General features: G+C 41.6%; 1 protein-coding gene across 2 annotated transcripts in view; it reads right to left on the minus strand.

The window, feature by feature from the left end:
- LOC310865130 (CSC1-like protein 2) overlaps positions 1-20,209 on the minus strand; it is a 37,965-nt gene that overhangs the window by 8,221 nt on the left and 9,535 nt on the right. The window contains exons 3-19 of one of the 2 annotated variants that reach the window (XM_083774137.1): positions 19,321-19,400; positions 17,455-17,493; positions 15,926-16,022; positions 14,709-14,746; positions 11,632-11,774; positions 10,700-10,751; positions 10,493-10,601; positions 8,675-8,745; positions 7,968-8,048; positions 7,694-7,820; positions 6,359-6,492; positions 6,088-6,225; positions 5,541-5,694; positions 2,326-2,432; positions 1,887-1,973; positions 1,632-1,697; positions 101-263 (exon numbers count right to left, since the gene is read on the minus strand). In XM_083774137.1, the coding sequence (XP_083630263.1) occupies positions 101-263; positions 1,632-1,697; positions 1,887-1,973; positions 2,326-2,432; positions 5,541-5,694; positions 6,088-6,225; positions 6,359-6,492; positions 7,694-7,820; positions 7,968-8,048; positions 8,675-8,745; positions 10,493-10,601; positions 10,700-10,751; positions 11,632-11,774; positions 14,709-14,746; positions 15,926-16,022; positions 17,455-17,493; positions 19,321-19,400 (1,686 nt within the window). Of the gene's footprint in view, positions 1-100; positions 264-1,631; positions 1,698-1,886; positions 1,974-2,325; positions 2,433-5,540; positions 5,695-6,087; positions 6,226-6,358; positions 6,493-7,693; positions 7,821-7,967; positions 8,049-8,674; positions 8,746-10,492; positions 10,602-10,699; positions 10,752-11,631; positions 11,775-14,708; positions 14,747-15,925; positions 16,023-17,454; positions 17,497-19,320; positions 19,401-20,209 lie in introns of both variants that reach the window. The other variant, XM_083774136.1, reaches the window with a different exon arrangement.

The raw sequence follows: 20,209 nt of genomic DNA on the forward strand, positions 1-20,209 counted from the left end.
TCCTTTAAAAAAAAGATATTCCCAGTGCAGGAATCCTATTCCAAGACACGTTATGCACTCATTTCAACTTGGCAAGAAGAGGACAGGACAATGCACTAACCCTCTTGACATTCCTGCGCTCAGCAGCAGAGCGGGCCAACGTAAGGCGAATCATATACATGAGCAGACCGGGGATCCTCAGCAGGTCCATGGCATTACCGATGAAGGCTGAAGCAATGACATAATTCACAAAGAATGCTCCGTTGTCGGGAAGGAACACACATCTACAGCAAAGAGAGGAGAATGACAATGTCACTGAAAAGAACCTGAACTCTGGCCCCCAGAGTACAGTATCACAGTATTACATATAGTATCTGTATGTAAAGGATTGTTTTAGTATAGGTATGTTGTAAAGGATTGTTTTAGGTGGAGGTATAGAATTTTAGAAAGGCCTAACCAGGGACTGGGGTTGCAAATTAGCCTTGGCTACAAACCCATATACATTGCAACGGTTTCATGTTTTTACAACTTGATACATTGTTTTTTGTATTGTCCCTGTCAAATAAACGTATAAATAAAAAAAGATCATCAAGCATAATGTTAGCACATAAAGCACACATGGGCAACATGCGGCCCTTTGACCGTCTCAATCTGGCCCTGAAATACCTAAAAGAAAAACTAAAATTAATTATGTACCATTTGAGTACATACCTGCACCTGTCACATTAATTCTTAATGTGACAGTGTTTGCATTGAGTCCATTTAACACATAATAAAGATATGTTTGATAATGCAAGTAATAAAGTACAGCTGTAAAAAAAAAAAGTCCAATGTGTGGGCCTTCACTCGCTTTATCCAAGTCAGTATGGCCCCCTGGGAAAAAATGCTGCCCACATCCCATGTGATAATACTGTATATTGACTGACCAGTGATTCTCAACCTGTGGTACCTTCTCCGGTACGAGAAACCCTTCTGGTAGTACCAGAAATCTTCCTGAAAATGAAAAGGGTGGGGGCGGAATGCAGTACGAGCACTGCAGACGATGCCTTCAAGACTTCACAGATCACAACAAACTAAACGGTGGCAACGCAACATACCAATTAAACAGCTGCGTAGTTAAAATGGTGCAATCGTGGCTTAAAAATGGAACTATAAAAGTGTGGAAGACAAGGAGAATATTTAGACCAGCAGCAGCTGCACGTAGAAACTGACGTGGAGAATGTCTCGGAGTCAGACGGACCTACAGCACTATTGCTCCATAATGTCATAATGGTGGTACCCAGAGAGCCAAATATGTTCTGAGGTGGTACTTGGTGAAAAAAGGTTGAGAGAACCACTGGTATAGACGGAGCCATCACAGCAAAGGTCTGTCACATCTGATGCAGTAATGTGGTACTCAACGAGAATGAAACATCAAATGACAAAGACCTCATATTGTTATGAGACAACATGACGTATATAATTAATCACAAGTTTTCATATTTTATTGATTCCTGGACAGTTGTCACAGAGGCACCTTGAGGACAATAGATACTATTGTTATCACATTCACATGACTAATGTATTCAAAATAATTGCTGAAGCAAGCCGATATGCAGCGGTGTATAGTGTTCTGTACGGTGCTCTGGTTTATATGGTTGGCTGCTACTTACTCAAATCTCACTGCAGCGTCTGCCAGGAAACTTTTGTCAAAAAGCCAACGGAAGAACACATCCAGACTGTAAAGGAGGGAAAAAAACATTTAATTGAAATTAACTAAATGCACCAGGCTTTTGTCAAACAACACGGAGGTCGGGAAACTAACTATAACTTAGCTTTATGCCAACGCAAAACCAAGCCGACAGATGCTCTTACTGTATGTAGACTGTTGTATTATTAACACAGCTGTAAGCAGAGACATGCAGTACCTGCTGAGTCCCAGGGAGGGCAGCAAAAGGACCATGAAGATTAAGAAAGTGTAGCATTTGTGCATGGTTGTCCTGTTCTCCCCTGACCTGGAAAACAGAAAAGAAATATATATATATTCCTTTATATTCCTTATACACTTGCACACAAATCTTAACCACATATTCTGGGGTGAACATTCCGCAAAAATAGCAGATCTACCATATTACAAATTACAACACATAGCGTTGCGAATTTGCGATGCCTATTTTCAGTAAAGATATGTACAGCAATGTAGAGGGCGAAAAAGAAGAGGACCAAGTGTAGAGTCCCGTGGGATGATCCCAGTCAACGAAGTAGAAAGGGTTGAAAGTGGTTAGGTGAAAACACAGAGCATAACGGAGAATATTTTGTATTGTGTGAACAAACGAGTGCAACGCCAACTGTTGTTGAGGGACCTACCGTGTCCAGTGGGCCTCAAAGAACGAAGAGTAGTATACGATGGTGGGGAGCAGGGCAGAGAAGGCCCACAGGAGGAGGGTAGGGAAGAACTGGGTGATAATTGGATTCTGGAGGACAGAGACATAAAGAAGTGACTTTACTATAAAAAAATAAAATAAAACACACCAGCTCACAGTAAAGGGCCAATGGGTAGGTGATGTGCCCAGCCCACCACCAATGATTCAATTGCCCTCTAGTGGCCTGGCGGTGCAACAACACCACCACCATATAAGTAATACTAATCATAAATAAATCAAAACACCCACATTGGCTCCTACACACCGGCCCCTTAATTGTGATAAACAATTACAAAAAACAAAACATTCAAAAAATTCCTATGGAGCCAATACTAAAGTGACGAAAAATCGAAGAACGACTGACATAGAAACATAGCTTTTTCAGAAAACTGTCAGGATGTAGAAGATTTTTTTTAAATCTGATCTCAGGTCAAAATGGGTTAAGAGAACTCCAAGCAGTGCGTTAGTCAGGTCTGGGGGGGTGCACTCCATGATGTGGGAGGTACCATGTCTTACCATCATCACACTTCAATTGATGTGGCGGTACAATCTCAGCGTATCCCTTTTCAATAACATCACCTAAAAAAGCTGTATAGTCTTGCTGATATTTCAAGTCTCTTTTGAATTTCCTCTTTAAATTCTGCAGACGCTGAACAACGATGTTGCGATTGTTGGGCATAGTGATGTTATCGTCCCTGAATGGTAGATCCAAACAGTAATGGCCATATTGGCTCCTGCACTGACCTCATCAAACCCTGTACACTCAAGACATGCTCCATATATGGCCAGTACAGAATTCATTCCATATGTTGATCTGACCCCCCACGCCAAAGCGCCAGCGCTTGCCCAGCAGTCTGCCGTCACCCAGACGGATGCGTGCGCGTGACCTCGCCCTTTATGCGCATACATGAAGTGAGTGGAAAATCGAGTGGCAAATCATATAGGACTTCATATAGGTCTGGATGTACAGAAAGCAGAAAGGGCAGAAAGTAGTTTTTTGTCACTCAGTAGGTGTTCCTGCATAACTTCCGGGTATGATTATGTCCAGAGCCGGACTTACCGTTGGCCTAGGGTGGGCTGGAGGCCGGGGGCCGACTAGGGGGGCCCCGGAAAAAAATAAAAATATATATAATATATATTTCTTTATTATAAAATTATTTATTACTAAAAATATCACCGTGCGAGTTGTAAAATTCAATTTGTAGCACAGGTGCGACTACAGGATTTGACCATTCAATCGTGATAAAGACAAGGCTCTACAGCAAGTGCACATTCTATAGTCACGGTTCTATACCTAAATTTATATTTCTGAACGGCGGTGTCGTTCGCCAAAAAGAGCAGAGCTACAAGCTAACAACGTGTCGAGGCTCAATGTGGCGTTCATTTGAAGATCTGTCCCCTTTGCTCCCACCGCCCCGCCCCTCACTGTGTTGCTGCTCAGTTCTCTTCCCTGTCAGCAGCGGAGCGAACGTAGCAGGATAGCATGGTAGCACAGAAGACAGAAGGAGTTGCTAGGACCCCGACACGTTGAATACTAAAGTTATTTAGAAAGTTTGTAATGTTAAAACATCACTTGATATAACTTTTAACCAAACGTGGGTGAAACAGCGTGCAGCAGTGCATGCAAAGAGTGCACGTGCGCACGCACATGGAGTGGACGGATTGATTGATATACCAAAACAACCCTTGCTTAGCACCTCGCTTACAAAAGCGTGTGCGCAGCACAATACGAATGACTGACATGGCTGGATATATTAGTCAGTGGCTAGCTCTAGCTCAGATCCATAGCTCTAAATGCAACGCATTAGACTAGAGCTATGGACCAGAGCTAGTCAGTGGCCTGCATAACGAGCAACGGAAAAAAGGCAAAGATCCCCCCACCACCTCGCCGAGGTGTAGCCTTATTATGTCCGTCCAATGTTCTGTCTGAACTGAAGCAGTCAAAGCCAAGGAGAATGTTACAATACTAATTCACCATCGAGTAGCTTCTGCACTAAATGTCACACTCACATGATAGAACAGCAAGATAAAAACAGATAGTCTGTCTGTCTGTCCATCCATTCATAAAATGAATTGATTATCTATCTGCAATTCTGCATACAAAACTAATAAAAACAAATTGATTATATAGATTATATAAAAACAAATATGGATAATATATCCAGATGAATATCAATATTGTGATAATTTCTGAAGAGATATTGTGATATATTTTGCCATATTGCCCGCCCCTACCTCATATCACTTTATTAAAGAAAAATCACACCTGTGTGAAGTGAGGGGCACTCTTATCATTATACATCATGAATCATCTCATACTGGCCAATCAGAATGCCTGTGATTGGTTAGCTGATTTGCTCGTTTACATATGACGTTTATTGTCCTTTCAATGTCAATGTCGTTTAATGTTAATGATGCTGTCATATTGTCATATTTAGCGGAATTTTGACCTAATTTCACCGTTCATTGTCAGTGGCAAATATTGAGACATGTGGGGACTAAAGCTGTATATAGGACGGGCTAGCGCCCCTCAAAAACACATTATTTGATAACTTTTCATCGTGCTCCTAAAATAATTTGTTTGCTACTAGATATTTCAACTTAGTAGCACACGTGCTACTTGGAAAAATGCTAAGCGTCGAGCCCTGGGCCTGGGTACCCCAAAATGAAAACAAAATAGCCCAAAGTCGCAGGGGGGCCCTCAAATTTGCTCCAGCCCGGGGGCCCTTAGCAAGGTAAATCCGGCTCTGATTATGTCACGCGCATACCCTAAATAAACATGTTTCCCAACAGTGTCGTCAGTATCCTTAATATGTCTCTTTTTACATCACTCACCAGTCACCTGTCTACTCCAAGTAGGCAGGTGAGTAAAAAACTACAGTATCTCCTCCAAACAAACAGAGCCACATTACTTGCAATGCTTGCATCATTCTACTGTGGAAATGCTATTAAAAAAAACCTCTAAAAAAACTATTTTTGTTTTTTACCAATTTAAAATAAATTAGTTGAGCACATGCACATTGTTAAAATCTCTGGTCTCTGGTCTCAACAACTCAATGTATTTGCAGTACAGACGAAGCATCAAAGCATGAACCGAATGAATCCCCCCTCCCCCCCATAACGTCAACAGTGAAGGTAAAAGGCAAAGGAAGCACTTACATTTAAGTACTCCACAGGCTTCGTGACATTGAACTTGTCCATGGTGGAGATGATGATGGCCGGGGTGGTGAGGAAGAACAGCAGGAGGAAGAGGACAACGTTGATGATGAAGCAGCGCAGCCACCAGGAGACCCCTCCGACCGACAGATGCTCCCTGTGGGAAGAAGGGTCACATAGGATGTGTGGTTAGCCCGACACCGAGCAATGGGTGACCCATGGTTATGGACACAGCTGTCCACAGTGGTTACAAAGGGGGTTCCTCTTCGAGGGAGAGCATTGCTCTTCAAACGTGGGCTGAAATCGAATCGATCTGCAGTCCGATTCTCAGGCAGATGGGAAACACAAACATCCAAAAGCAAAGCCATCAACCGCTGTTTGAAGGCTCTTGTGGGGATATTCACAATACACTGTACATTAACCTGCCCTCGTTCTCTCATTGCATTGATATGACAAAGTACATTTATTTTTGCTGGATTGTACAGTTTAGCAGTTTGAGGACACATATGTGTGAACATGTGATGAATACTGTATATGAATGTCTTCTTACCAGTAGACATTCAGTGGATCGGGGGCATAGCTGACAGTCCAATTGTGTGCGAAGAGGCTGCCACTGAACGGAGAGGACTTTGGCTCCCGACGACAATAACAGCCCTGACATTTGCAAGCATTGAAGTCCTTCAGGATACTTGAGGGAAAAATCCGGGCAAAGACATACAGAACAACAATTACAACGGGTCAAGAAACAATTAGTTTGAAAAAGAACATTGCTTGATCACACAGACACAAACAAATACCCACTCCCTCACTAAAACACTCACATGGCAGTCATGGATTCATTTTGGAAGGTGACAAAGGCCATTCCCAAGGGTTTACTGTTGACCTTTTCTCGTTCTTTCCTGTACTCATCCTTCAACTTTGACTCCAGCTTGGTGTAGTACATCACAGCCTCTTCCTGTGTGAACAACAATGATAACCCTGATTCAGAGGCAGGCAGCGCTGGGGGAGCCATAGCACCCCCAATAACTTTAACTTCTTCAAACATTTACCACTGAATTAAATTAACTGGAACATTGCCTGTTGGGGGGGGGTGATCAGATGTGTTCAATTAGCTAATAAAGGGGTGAGGTCGCACATCAATGTGATGGTGTGGAACGCAAGTGTCAAATGAATTCCCCACCCAGTTATTATGTCTGCGTCCCTTGTATGCCCATATATGGAGTTCTTTCTCAGGCATGGCCAAATATGGAGTCTATGCAGACGTCAGAATGATGTGACTACAAGTCAGCTGGACACACAAATCCAAACAATTTGGTCATTGAGGTCTGTAAGAGAGGATGACAGACTCTAGCAAGTACTCCAAAGAGAAACATTTTGGATAGTCACGCTTAAAACCCATTTAGGACGGGTTCTTTTTCTTACCCTTCAAGACAGGAACCCCTTTTGGAGTTCTTACCCTTCAAGACGGGAACCCCTGGGGTTCTTGTTGCTATGTATTGTAGTATATACAATAAATAGCAACATAACATTTTTGTCATTTTAGTTTTTCAGAGAACTTAAGTCAGAATTTAGGTAGGATGTGCTATGTGGAAAAACTCCACATAGCACTTTGACTAGTCTGAACAAGTTTGCTTGGTCTGGAGGCACCTACTGCCTATACGACAAGCAGAAAAAAACAACACTTTCTATTAGCTTGCCCAGCAATGCTTGAATTATTGTGCTGAACAGTGTGTCCAAATGTCATTACCCAGCATTTCCAGGGTTATTGCCTGTGTGAAATAGTTTCCCTATGTGCATGTCTGTCACAGACACACTCTGCCATAATAGTAGAACACAAGCACCCCCAGGGGTCCATTTGTACGCTCTCAGAGTTAAATTAACATTAATTTTACAATATAAATTGGGGTCCCAGAGATAGAAAAGGCATTAAATTGGGGTACGTAGACTAATATGCGTGTCAAAAATCGTAAAAATCTTCTCTTACAGGGGGGTCTCTGGCATATCTTTTCAAATGGGGGTCCGTGGGATAATTAGTGTCAATTTGGGGGTCCTTGACATGAAAAAGTTTGGGAACAACTGCTTTAGTGGATATAGATCGATATCAAAGTGGTACGTAATGGATTCAGTAGTAGAAGAAGGCATCATCCGTACAGTACCTTCTCGCAGTAGCCTTTGACAACACAGCAGCAGAGATGGCCACAGGGGTTTGTGTTGACCAGGGTTTCAATATGTTCCTTGGCCTTCAGGTCAGTGTAGAACTTCTTGCTGCGCTCAGATTTCTTCCTGCATGCAGCAGACAGACATACATACATACATAAGTAACCACCTACATCCAAACCCACCCCAGGACCTGGCTGGGGACAATTGAATACTTTGAGATTTCAAGCAATGATCAGAAGACTACAAGGTTATTTGGCACAATGTTGTTACCTTTCAGAGTTGAGATACATCAGCCGTTGCACGTTATAACAGATACGAGCCTCTAGCACTGTGCAGTTTTCATACGCCTGCCTACGGGAGAAAGAGTGAAAGATTAGATCTTGTCTCCACAATCCTAATGACACTAATGATAAATATCCAATCTTCAAATCTACAATATAGAGTGCAATAAATGCAAGAGTCACACACAACAACAAATCTTCCACATCAAGCTTCTATATTTACTATTCTTTCAATGGGCATATTTTGATACAGTAGATATTTTTAGGAGAATCCTAGAGCGGAGATAAGATTTGGCATAATACTATTTGGCTGAGCAGGAAGTGAGCCACGGGCCCCTCCCATCCAAACACATGACTCCCATGATCCTGCTCATCTGGCTTCTATTAGGGACAATTACAACATATAGAGCCGCTGTTGTCTTGTCCCAGGCACAAGGCTCAGGTCAGGACAGCAGCTTTACACAAGAGCAGCCGTGGCTCTCACAGAGCTTAGTACTGCTAATCTGCAACTTAATTATGAAGTGGAGCACCAGTGCGTTTGACAGTTTAATGCATGTGAACCATAAACCAAGGAAAAGCTGTGTTACTTGCTAATGTGCAACGTAATTGTGAAGTGAGTGCCAGTACGTTTGACAGTTATAAAACGTATGTGAAACAAAAGCCACGGTAAAGCAGAGATGCTGAAACAGCGCTTACTCAAAGTGTTGCTTTATGTCCTTCTCCTCTGCATATTTGGAGATTCCATTGACGAATAAAGTGCGTTTCACCTGAAGATGGGAACAAAGTTGTGAACATTCAGGCAGACAAAGGTGGATTGCACCGCTTTTAATACATTTTTACTCTATTTACTTGCGCAAGCAGAGCACGCAAGTACTAGTTTCGCCTGGGACTCGTATGCACCGTCCCAGCCGTCCCGCCAATTTTGATGCGTATGCACCGTCCAGGAAATGACGTAATGACTAATTGTGCCTGATACGGCAGTGGTGCCAGATTACATACATGTATACATAGGAGCTGCATTAGCTTTAATCCTCCCAACACTAAAACATATCGTCATTACGTCACCACCATCGAAACCAATTACACTCTGGCATTGGGTCCTTTAATCCACATCTTTATTACGTAATCATTGAGAGCTAGTTATTATACATACACTATGTATAAAACCAATGGTTTTCGATGGTGGTGACGTAATGACGATATGTTTTAGTGTCGGGAGGATTAAAGGTAATGCTCCTATGTATACATGTATGTAATCTGGCACCACTGCTGTATCAGGCACAATTAGTCATTACGTCATTTGCTGGGACGGTTCATACGCATCAAAATTGGCGGGACGGCTGGGACGGTGCATACGGCGTAAAGTAACCACAGTATACCGCTAATCAACTTACAAATTACATATACATATACATAGTATATGTATAACTAGCTCTCAATGATGACGTAATAAAGATGTGGATTAAAGGACCTAATGCCAGAGTGTAATTGGTTTTTGATGGTGACGTAATGACGATATGTTTTAGTGTTGGGAGGATTAAAGGTAATGCTCCTACAGTATGTATACATGTATGTAATCTGGCACCACTGACATATCAGGCACAAGTAGTCATTACTGAGATTTGACAGTTTGTAGCGGTAGAAAGTACTTGAGCACTCTGCTTGTGTGCAACTAGCAAGAGTGCAGTTCTTCTTTTTAATAATATTTGTTTTATTTGGAAAGAGCAGTACATTACAGATAGCATTTTCACATATGACACACGAGCAATTCCCAAGATTTTTTCTCCACCCCTCTTCCCTCCCTCATCTCCCCTCCATGTGGCTCCAACTCCAATGTCTCTGTATAGTCCTTTTTCATATGACATCAAGTCCATACTTAAACAGGGACAAACAGGGCGACAGAGTGCAGTTCTAACTTCTATTTGTATTGTTATTGTTCGATCATATTCTTTGCTTCAGTATGATAGTTTGAAATCTTCCTATAACACTGAATAAATCTTCCTATTCTTTTATTTTTATTGTAGTGCATTGACAGTTTGACACCGCCAGTGATGTAAATAGGTTTTCAATGTAATGAGTCCCGGGATGCAGGGATGGTCTTTTAGATGAGTCCCAGGGACATTTTATGAGTCCCACTTCAACAACGTTAGGAGTCATATTTTGCCATTTTTACAAATTGCAGCATTTAACTCCCATTTCATTTTATATGGTTATATGTGGTTATATTCATGTAGAAAACAGAAGAAGAAATGATTATTATAACTAAAGCTAGCAAAATAAACTAGAATAAAACAGTACAGTATTGCATCCCGTGGGTGCAGAGGTCGTTGTTTTATTGCGTCCCTTAACTATAAACTGCATTTTGGGATGCAAAATGCACCCTATTTTAATCTCGGCACAGCACTGATTTGAAAAAGGATATGTTTTTCAAATGGAATGAGGGGTGCAGTGTGCAAAGCAAGGATATGTGAGCGTATGCGCTAGGAATCCATTCATTAATATCACACCACTTACCAGATCATCCTCTCTGTAGTGCATTTTGGAAGTGTGCCGTCTCATACTGTACACTGTCAATAGCAGGTAAAGGAATGCAAAGGTTGTGTGCAGCCACAGCAGCGTATTACTGGGAAAGAAGGACAAAGGGAAATAATTACTGTCAGACCCATGGATTCAATATCATTTAGGAATGTTGTGAAAGCAAGTAATGGCGAGTTTACTCACTTGGCATCTAGATTAGCTATAGTTGTTCGCCCAAAACTGTAGGCATTGTTTTCTGTGGGAAAGATTAAAAAAAAACTAAATGGCGAGGTCGACCTTGTGACATTGCACACTGTATAGCTAGGAACATTCTAACTTAGCAGTTTAGCAACAGTGCAGGAGGTGGCTGCCCATTAGGTGGAGAAAATGAAATGAATGCCTTTATAAAAGGGCAGAGTGGACTCATGTGATCCACATAAGAGCAAAATACCTTAAAATGTAGTATTGGGTGTGCACTGGACCAGCATGATACTGATGAGACTATAAATACTAATTAATAGTGGTTTGTTGAAATTTGTAAATCTGATTTAGACTATGAAATCTTTCACTTAAGGGCAAGTACATCATATGATTCGTCTGAATAACGTAATACAAATGGTACGTTAACACGTCAGTTACATTTACAAAAAGAAGACTCTTAAGATCCCCACTGGCCGGGACAGAATTGTGTTAGGAGTTTTGTTTTATCAGAGGTGTCTTTAGGGGGTTAAGTGGCTGCCGTAGCCTGCAATTTACCAGCGGCTGATTGGCATGTGGTGTTAACCCATTCTTGGCGGGACGCTCATAGCGCGGCACCGAGTGCCGGGCTACGAGCTTGTAGATCTGCTATTTTTGAAAAATCGTGAAAATGTGTCGCAAATCTTTGAATATAATCTTTCAGAGCGAAACGTTTTAAACTCAAATCTTTGCTTCTGGGGGTGTCCCTGGAACAACGCATTTTGAGATTGGGGTCCGTGGCCAAATACAGATAATTCTGGGGCTCCTTGACATGAAATAGTTTGAGAACGACTGATATAGAAACATACAGTTTTTCAAAAACCTGTCAGGATTTAGAAGACATTTTTGTAGAATCGTCCTCAGGTCTAAATGGGTTAATGTCCCCGTGTGGCACTCACCAAGTAGGTTCCCAGAGAAGTTGACAGGCAAGACGATACCAACAGACAGCACGCCCACGACTACCAACAGGCCAATGATGTGGCGCTGAAAGGACAGGTAGTGGACCGCGTCCTCGCCGCACTTCTCCCTGATCTCATCGTCCCTACGGAGCAAAATCAACCAGCAACCTCAGATAGCTGCAAAACAATCATAGCTCATGTGCACATACCGTGCCATAACATGGATACACTCGTATATCCTTAACACCCCAATCGCCCAGGACGAAGTTCACCGTCCTTTCTATTAGTAACACCCAGCGACCAGGACGAAGTTTTATCCAAAAGACGAAGTTTATTGATATGAAAACCGATCGCATCGCTCCACAGCCTGGGAGCGCCTGTTGCGCAATCCTCGATGTTGCACAACAGTGGGACGTCATCGAAAATGATCCCCCCGTTTAGCCGACGACAACGAAAATCTTAAAACGTTAATAACTCGCGATCTAAATCATCCCGTCCAATTCTAAGAAAAGATCCCCCCGCTGTCCAGTCGCTAGTTGTGTTAGATTTAATTATGCCTCCCGTTGTTGTCGATCGCCTTTAGAGTGTTTTGGCTACATTTAGCTGCTCCAGCCACATCCGGTATAACTTTCGGTCCATCGGTAAAAGTGCTCCGTTGCTATAAATCGATTGGGCGCTATGATTTAATGGATTCAATAACCCTGGGCAATCGGAGTGTTAATAAATGGCATATTCTCACATGTGTCAACAAAACCTCCTTGGGCCTTAAAGTAGCTATAAGCATAACATGTCAAAATGTTAATGACCTTTTTTGTTTGTATTCAGACAGCCAGCGATGAGTAAAACGCTCCCAAATAATGTAATCTCTGTGACACATCTAGGGGCCACAATCTGCATTCAAAGATGTTCCTAGAAGCTTTGTCATTGCTCTAAAAACAAACCTGGTCGAAATTACTAACCAAAAAGGAAGTAGACAGGAAAATCAACCAAATTATAAACTTTGTATCAATTACTCACCCCATGAAGCCTTGAATTCATGGAGATGTTTTGTTTTTGTTGCATTCCTAGGCCAATCATTTGATGAACGGCGGAAATCGGTCATCAGAGATGACGACAATAAAAAAGTAGTAATCTTTTTCGGGTGAAGACAAGTATCCAAAAGTTTAACTGTTTTTAAAAAAGATCAAGAGGTTTTGGTTCCACACTGTATGCTTTTTTATTAGAATCTAATTATGGGACCTTACCTGTTGATACTATATGAATGAATGACATACCAAATTTGGATCGTGATTGGACACTTTGGGCTGTATTTTGCGTGTTTTAAGTACCAGGTCTTATTCCCTAACTTGAGTAAACTAAAGACATGGAGGCGTGATCAATGCAGCCCAGTGTGGTCTAAAATTATGTTGCCTTCTAGGAACCCTGATCAACACATTCATTTAAAGTTTGTTCACCGAAGATATTTGACCCCCTATGAGGATTTAAATAATGCCAACTGCACTTTTTGCGCTTCAAACAGTATAGGTACCTTCTTCCATATGGTTTGGGAATGTCCAAATGTTTGGTTGTATATGGTTGTATGGTTGCTGCTAAACTTTCATTACTTTTACGAGTTAACATTACACCTTCTCCATCTTTATTTATTTTAAATGATGTATCCCAATTGCAGTTAAATAGCACTCGCAAGCGTGTCTTCTATGTATATACCTATTACATATATCCTGTTTTGTTTTCTTTATTCATTCATAATGCCAGTATATTTAATTGTGCTATTTTTGTCAGGAATAAAAAAAGAAAGCAAAAAGGTCTGTCCCTCTGGCGTGCAAAGGGTTGTGAGAAATTGAGTCCAATGCATTACAATGGCGGCGGGGCTGTGCATCGCACGTTCCTTCTCTCTGTTGTTGTGAGCACAACAACAAGCTATTACACCATTTTAAAATGGATTTTCATGACAAGCAACTCGGCGGTCGGCGCAGTGGCTCTTCAAAGGTTAGTGAAAACACAGCAGGGAGAACAACAAAGTATTTTATAGTTAGTATGTTTAATCTGTGGACTACAGTATATGTTGGTTTGTATTTGCATTGTGCTACAGTATGAGCAGCGCATAATGCTATACCTATACCCTATTCTAATGGCAACGTCTGCAAGACTGCAGTGGAAGTAAGTCATGTGACTTAATTGCGACATCCTGATTAGATGAAGTACTATGCATATACAGTAGACTGATTAGATTAAGTACTATAATATGTCTATCTGCGTTCTGCGTAATAATCAATCAATCAACAATCAAATTGAATCAAAACTATATGGTGTGACCCTGTGGTACTACCATCATTATAAATGAATAGTAGAATTGCTATGAGTCATACAAACTATTTACATCTGTTGAATGTAGCAAATGTGTTTTCCTTTTTTTATTTAGATTATCTTTTTCTTCTCCGTTTTGTTTTTTTCCCGGTTTGGTTTAGCTCTATAATGTAATATTTGAAGCAAATTTTCTTTGTATATTCATAAACTGTGTATTTTATTCAATTTAAAATTTTCAATTCAATTTTCAATATAAGCTTCGGCTTCAGCCCTAACCTTTTCGGCCAAATAGTCACCTTGTTGACTAAGTTGTAGGCTACTGTATGCCTATCAACTGTATTGTTTTTAACAAACTAGTCCTTAACCGTTGTGAGATATTTGCCCCGCGAGGAGTACTGCGCCCTGGTCGCATTTTTTATTCACTAATAAATTCATTATTAATCATTAATGTGTCAAATCGAAATCCGTTACGCCCTCCATATTCATATGGTCAATGCCTGTGTGAAAAGTGGGAGCGATTGGTGCAGGCAATGAGGAGATAATGCAGTGTTTCTGACACACACACACACACACACACACACACACTCACACACACACACACACACACAGACATTGTTAGAATTATAGTATGATGATGATGATGATTATAGTATGATGATGATGACCGAAATAAAAATAAACTAACAAAAAAAAAAGAAGAAAAAAAAACCCTGCTATGAACATCCCCCAAAGTAGACTAAAATCCAATCCATGATAACAGGTTTACTCACTTGATGCGGAAGATGGCAGTTAGCCAGGAGCAGAAGCCCTGAAAGAAAGAGACGTTTATTTTAAAATAAATACCAAGGTGCTATATAAAGTACCAAGGTGCTATATAAAGTACCAAGGTGCTATATAAAGTACCAAGGTGCTATATAAAGTACCAAGGTGCTATATAAAGTACCAAGGTGCTATATAAAGTACCAAGGTGCTATATAAAGTACCAAGGTGCTATATAAAGTACCAAGGTGCTATATAAAGTACCAAGGTGCTATATAAAGTACCAAGGTGCTATATAAAGTACCAAGGTGCTATATAAAGTACCAAGGTGCTATATAAGGTACCAAGGTGCTATATAGAACATTTCATAATTTCATCAGTACAAAAAATACAAACAGTAATAAGAACAGCACACAAGAAGAATACTAAAGTGATCATTAGAAACCCATTTAGGGTGGGAGCCCCTTTTGGTGTTTTAAGCATTATGTTATGCTTTAGCTATTGAAAAATAGCAGATCTACAAGCTCATAGCGCGGCACCGAGTGCCACTCTATGAGCTTGTAGATTTGCTAAAAAAGAAAAATCGTGAGAATGTGGCGCAAATCTTTGAATATATACCGGTATTCTTCTTTCAGAACGTTTTTAACTCAAATATTTCCTTCTGGGGGTGTCCCTGGAACAACATATTTTCAAATACAGATAATTCTGGGGGTCCTTGAAATGAAAAAGGTTGAGCACCACTAACAGAAACATAGGTTTTTCAGAAAACTGTATTTTTTTTTGTTACAATCGTCCTCAGGTCTAAATGGGTTAAGACAATGAGATAAGAGCAAAAACATCATAACAGGAGTTATGCAGATGGGAGGGACACCGTGTCCTATGTTTAACCACATGAACCCTAGTGTCCTTATTCTGGGGGTGAACATTTGCTGAAAATAGCCAATCTACAACCTTACAACATGTTGTGAGCTTGTAGATCAGCTGTTTTGACTAAGATATTTGGTGTAGAGGGACATGGGAGGGGGCCTAGTGGAAGACACGGGTCAACAAAGTTTTTAGGGTTGGGGGGGGGGGGCTGATAGCCGGGGGATGCGGCACCACATAGGCTCTGATGACTGACCGCAAGTCACCGGTTTGCTTCCCAGGCCCAGCAGACCTTTGCTGCATGTCAATCCCTGACTCTCTCTACACTGGTTAATAAATACAGTAGAAACAATGGTCTACTTACTTCATCTCTCTGGTCTATGTCCACCGAGCTGGAGACTGAGGTGAGGCGCTCGTAGCGTTCAGGTTTATCTGAAGCCAGGTTGTTGGCTATGCTTTCGCTGCACAAAACAATAGCAAAACATGCGTGTTACCCAACAGCGCAGTGGCGCAGACTGTGAAGGGAAGTTAGTTTTGATGTGAGAGTGCACTGGGATTACCGACATTTAATGGGAAGAGTGGAAAACATGAACAGACAACAGACACACCACAAGGCCCCGAAATGGACTGAGGAGATTCATCCCTCTTCATCCTGTGGTTGTCACAGGGTTTGGGGAATTGTTAAGCCAGCCAACCACAGGAACCTGAACAAACCTGAACCTCCGCAGTCCCCTTCTATGCAGTGACAGCAGGGGTGTTACTAGGCACACACACACACACACACACACACACACACTGTCTCCATCAGAGCACAAAGTGTGAAAGATAGTTAGGAAGCAAAGACAGGGTGAGTTCTAGAGGAAAAGGACATTCACAGAGGAACACAACAGGAACTCAGTGACCATGAAAAGAGAATCCCAAAAGGCTGTTACCCACGTCTGTCCAGCAGAGCCTCAGGATGTGCACAGGTGACTAATTTACTAAATTCAGCTTAGATGGGAACTTTGCCTGTGTCTAACATGAATCATATTTTTCTATTGTGAGGAAGACATGTGAATATCAGACACAACGCTTCCCTAAGTGTTCCGTTTCTCAATCATTCTCCCAGAACGTTGGGATTCACGTTGGTCTGCAAATTCACGCTATCGGCAAAGTTTCCGTTTAAAGCGGTTTCGTCTCACATTCAAGAATTTGTTTTATTGCACTCCCCTAGAGGTTGTGTCAGATGGAGAATTGCAGTATTAGATCTCATTGAGTGGGGCCTGTTCTGCTGGATTTCATGCATATAAAATGATAACGTCACTCTGAGCTCTACAGTGCTATGTGATCTCAGATGGATTGAGTAGAGAGAGAGAGCCTACGGCTGTATTTCAACATCGGGCCTTCCTCCTCCACCACATTCCTCTGAGAGCTAGAGATTGTTTATCACATGTCTATGAGGCCAGATATACAGCTGTGCCCTGTCAGGGCTCGTCTACACACAGCTACAGGTCCATGTAAGTGTTACCTCTCCCTGTAAGCATCCTGCCTTTGCGGCTGGCGAGGTGCACTCACACAGAAGCAGCCCGCGCTTGACAAAAGAGGTCAACACACAGATTAGCATTTAGCACACACAGATCTGATTAGGACAGTGTGACAGAGACTGGGGCACTCAATGGCAGAAGTAGAACAGGGACGATAAGGAGTGAGAGGACAATTAGGGGGCCTGGCATTGAGAAAACGCCCGGGAGGACGAGAAAATGATGAAAAACAAACACTGCACCAAGAGTGAGAAACAAGTTAAAACCCACAGCGGCCTGGGCGGAAGAATGGAGGAAGAGTTAGATTATTTGAAAAGTAGCAGGGAAGGGGAGAGAAAAGGCAGTGAGGGTACGACATGGGGAAAGAACATACTATTCCCGATCATCCAGGCGGCTGTAGCGCTGATCCACTCTTCTGGTTTAAAGGGAAAAACAGAATTAAGACAGTTGGGTTAAGAGGAACAGATACTTGCTTGTGGCTGAGACATCCCTAGTAAGCATGTCAGTATAGAGAAATAGCATTTGGGTAAGGGTTCGTTTGAAAATACGTCATAAAGGTTATGCAAGTGTATTTCAAAGCAGTGACTGTTGAATTATATCCTACAGTATATATAGTGCACTGGTTCTCAAAGTGAAGCTCCCCAGCTAAATTTGTTAAATTATAGCATCAAATCCATTTAACCTCATTTTATCATTTGGCCATTCAAAAATAGCTGATCTATAAGCTCAGTGTGTCATGATGCATTGTGAGTTTGTAGATCAGCTATTTTTGGAAAATGTTGCACAAACTCTTTTAAGTTTAGATAAGGTTGAAAACATATCAATGAAATGACTGAGAAGTTACCACTCTAGTCTACTCTAACATATCAAAACTTGATCAGTGCTTGAACACCCTTTACTTAATTTCGAAAATATTGAACCAATGAAAAGAGGTAAAAATCGCTTTGGACAAAACCTCTCAACTCCATTGGACTCCATTGGCTAAAACAGTTAACTCCACCACCTCTCCCCCTCTCATGGAAGTTGACAATTACACATTATAAGGTAGTCAAACATAACATGGCATGCGAGTAGCTAGATTTAGCAATGCCACAGTCAGCCATCCAAGAATTACAGGTCCTTTAAAAGACAGACAAGTCAGCACTTTTTAATAGTGTCATGCGGCCTTAGCCCTCAATTTCTGTCTGTCCGTCCCCCTCCCCCCCCCCCCCACCACCACACCACCCGAATGCACTGCTTTATACTCTCGAATCCAGCTGCACAAATAGTGAAGCTGCAACCACAGACAAGGAGATGTAGGTGATGGAGCATGGGGTCCCGTAGTATATTCTGAGTTAGTGAGGCCTGAAGTAGCATCTGATCTCCATTTCTCTGTGGCCAAACTGGCCATTATTCATTTTCATTTCGTTCATTTGTGTCAGGGACCGTGCACAAGATGCAGTCATCTCAAGTTCAAGTCAAAGAGAAAAGATGCTTTGTACCAGATTTAGCCACAAGCCAATTCTCCTCTGTAGTCCCTGGGCTACAACTTCTATATAAATCTGGTGTTTTTTCATCTTATAATAGCATTTGAACTACAATCCGTGTGTTTTGGATACGGTAGCTTAGCTTGGCCAAAGAAAAGACACTATAGAGTATAGAGAAAGTAATGCAATTAATTATTGGTTCACAAAGCATGTGATATTGTTGGGAGCGTAAGGGAAATTGCTGACACAGCCCATCCTGTCTGTGGTAACACAATCCAACACACACATCTGTCTGCTATTCTGTCTATATAATATTCTGAACAATTAGCATGCTTAACCATGAACCATAGCATCCCTATTAGTATTCTGGCACCGGGCCCCGTCATAGTAGACAAACATTATGCGAAGACGGATGAACATTCTGCGAAAATCAAAGCTCACAGCTCGTCTCACAGCCTTACAGGTATAATTTTACACTACTACATTTTGGGCAAATCATTCTCAGAGCCTGCCCAGGAGAAACCTCTCTGACCTCACTATGTCAAGTCAAGTATGGATGAAGCCCAGCCACCAAACAAGGATGTTTCGGATAGTGCACAATTCTTGGCTGAGGAAACACTGGAGTCTTATCTGGGTGCAAAGGAACTCCTTGCTGTGATGTTATACGGTAGTAGATAACTGTCAACTGATATTAGATAACCGCAGATAACTTCTACTCAACGCATAATGCTAATACTAAATGTATAGGACTTAATGGAATGCAAGGTTTTTACCTGTCGGCATCTGTGACCAATGCAAGACGTCCATAGTCCCAAGCACATTTTCGCAAGAAGCTGAACAAAAACAGAAGGGCCTAGAATGGGATAGAATAAGCACATGTCAAAACACCTCTTCATACCATCACGCACAGACTAGAGCTGACATCTGTGATGGTACTGAACATTGTGTGCAGATACAGTGTATATAGTATGTTGACAGAAATGTGCTCATCATCAGGAAAACACTAAAGACAATAGGCTTTAGTATGACTAGGTTATGTCCACCTCCAGCTCTTACCATTAGCTAGTATGACTGGTATAAAAACATTTCCACTTTTCTCCAATTAGATACGTGAAGTTAGTCTCATCATGGATCATTCAGTCGTCTTTTAAAAAAGGTACGGTAATTTAATTAAAGAAAGTATTAAATAGCATCTATAATCAATGCTATAGCTATAGCGTGCTTGTTAAGAAACAGGGCAGGGGTCTCCCCGTTTCCAGCTGTTAAGTAAACAGAAAATACATTTTCAGCCAGGTTCATCCAATCACGAGACAGACCTCATAAAGGATACTGGATAAACAAGTGAAATTGGAAGTTACGAAATAAATAAATGAGCCGACAACCAGCTACACTAATCCAAGATGATGGTCATGGAGTTCGAGACAGCTTCATTCTCATGTCTCCCAGCACACGCAAGCTCAAATGACTCGACATTTTACACAACACATAAGTATTATGTGAAGGATGATAGCTACTTTCCTCACCGTCAATGCACTTGCACAATCTTCAGTTAATATAAAACTCCATAACACTATGTTATTGCGCAACTTTTTATTTGTTAATTCTACTAGCCCTTACCCGTTGTGAGATATTTGCCCCCCCCCCCCCCCCCCCCCCCTTGTG

This window comes from Protomyctophum parallelum (assembly GCF_964188405.1).
Source record: "Protomyctophum parallelum genome assembly, chromosome: 10".
NCBI lineage: Eukaryota > Metazoa > Chordata > Actinopteri > Myctophiformes > Myctophidae > Protomyctophum > Protomyctophum parallelum.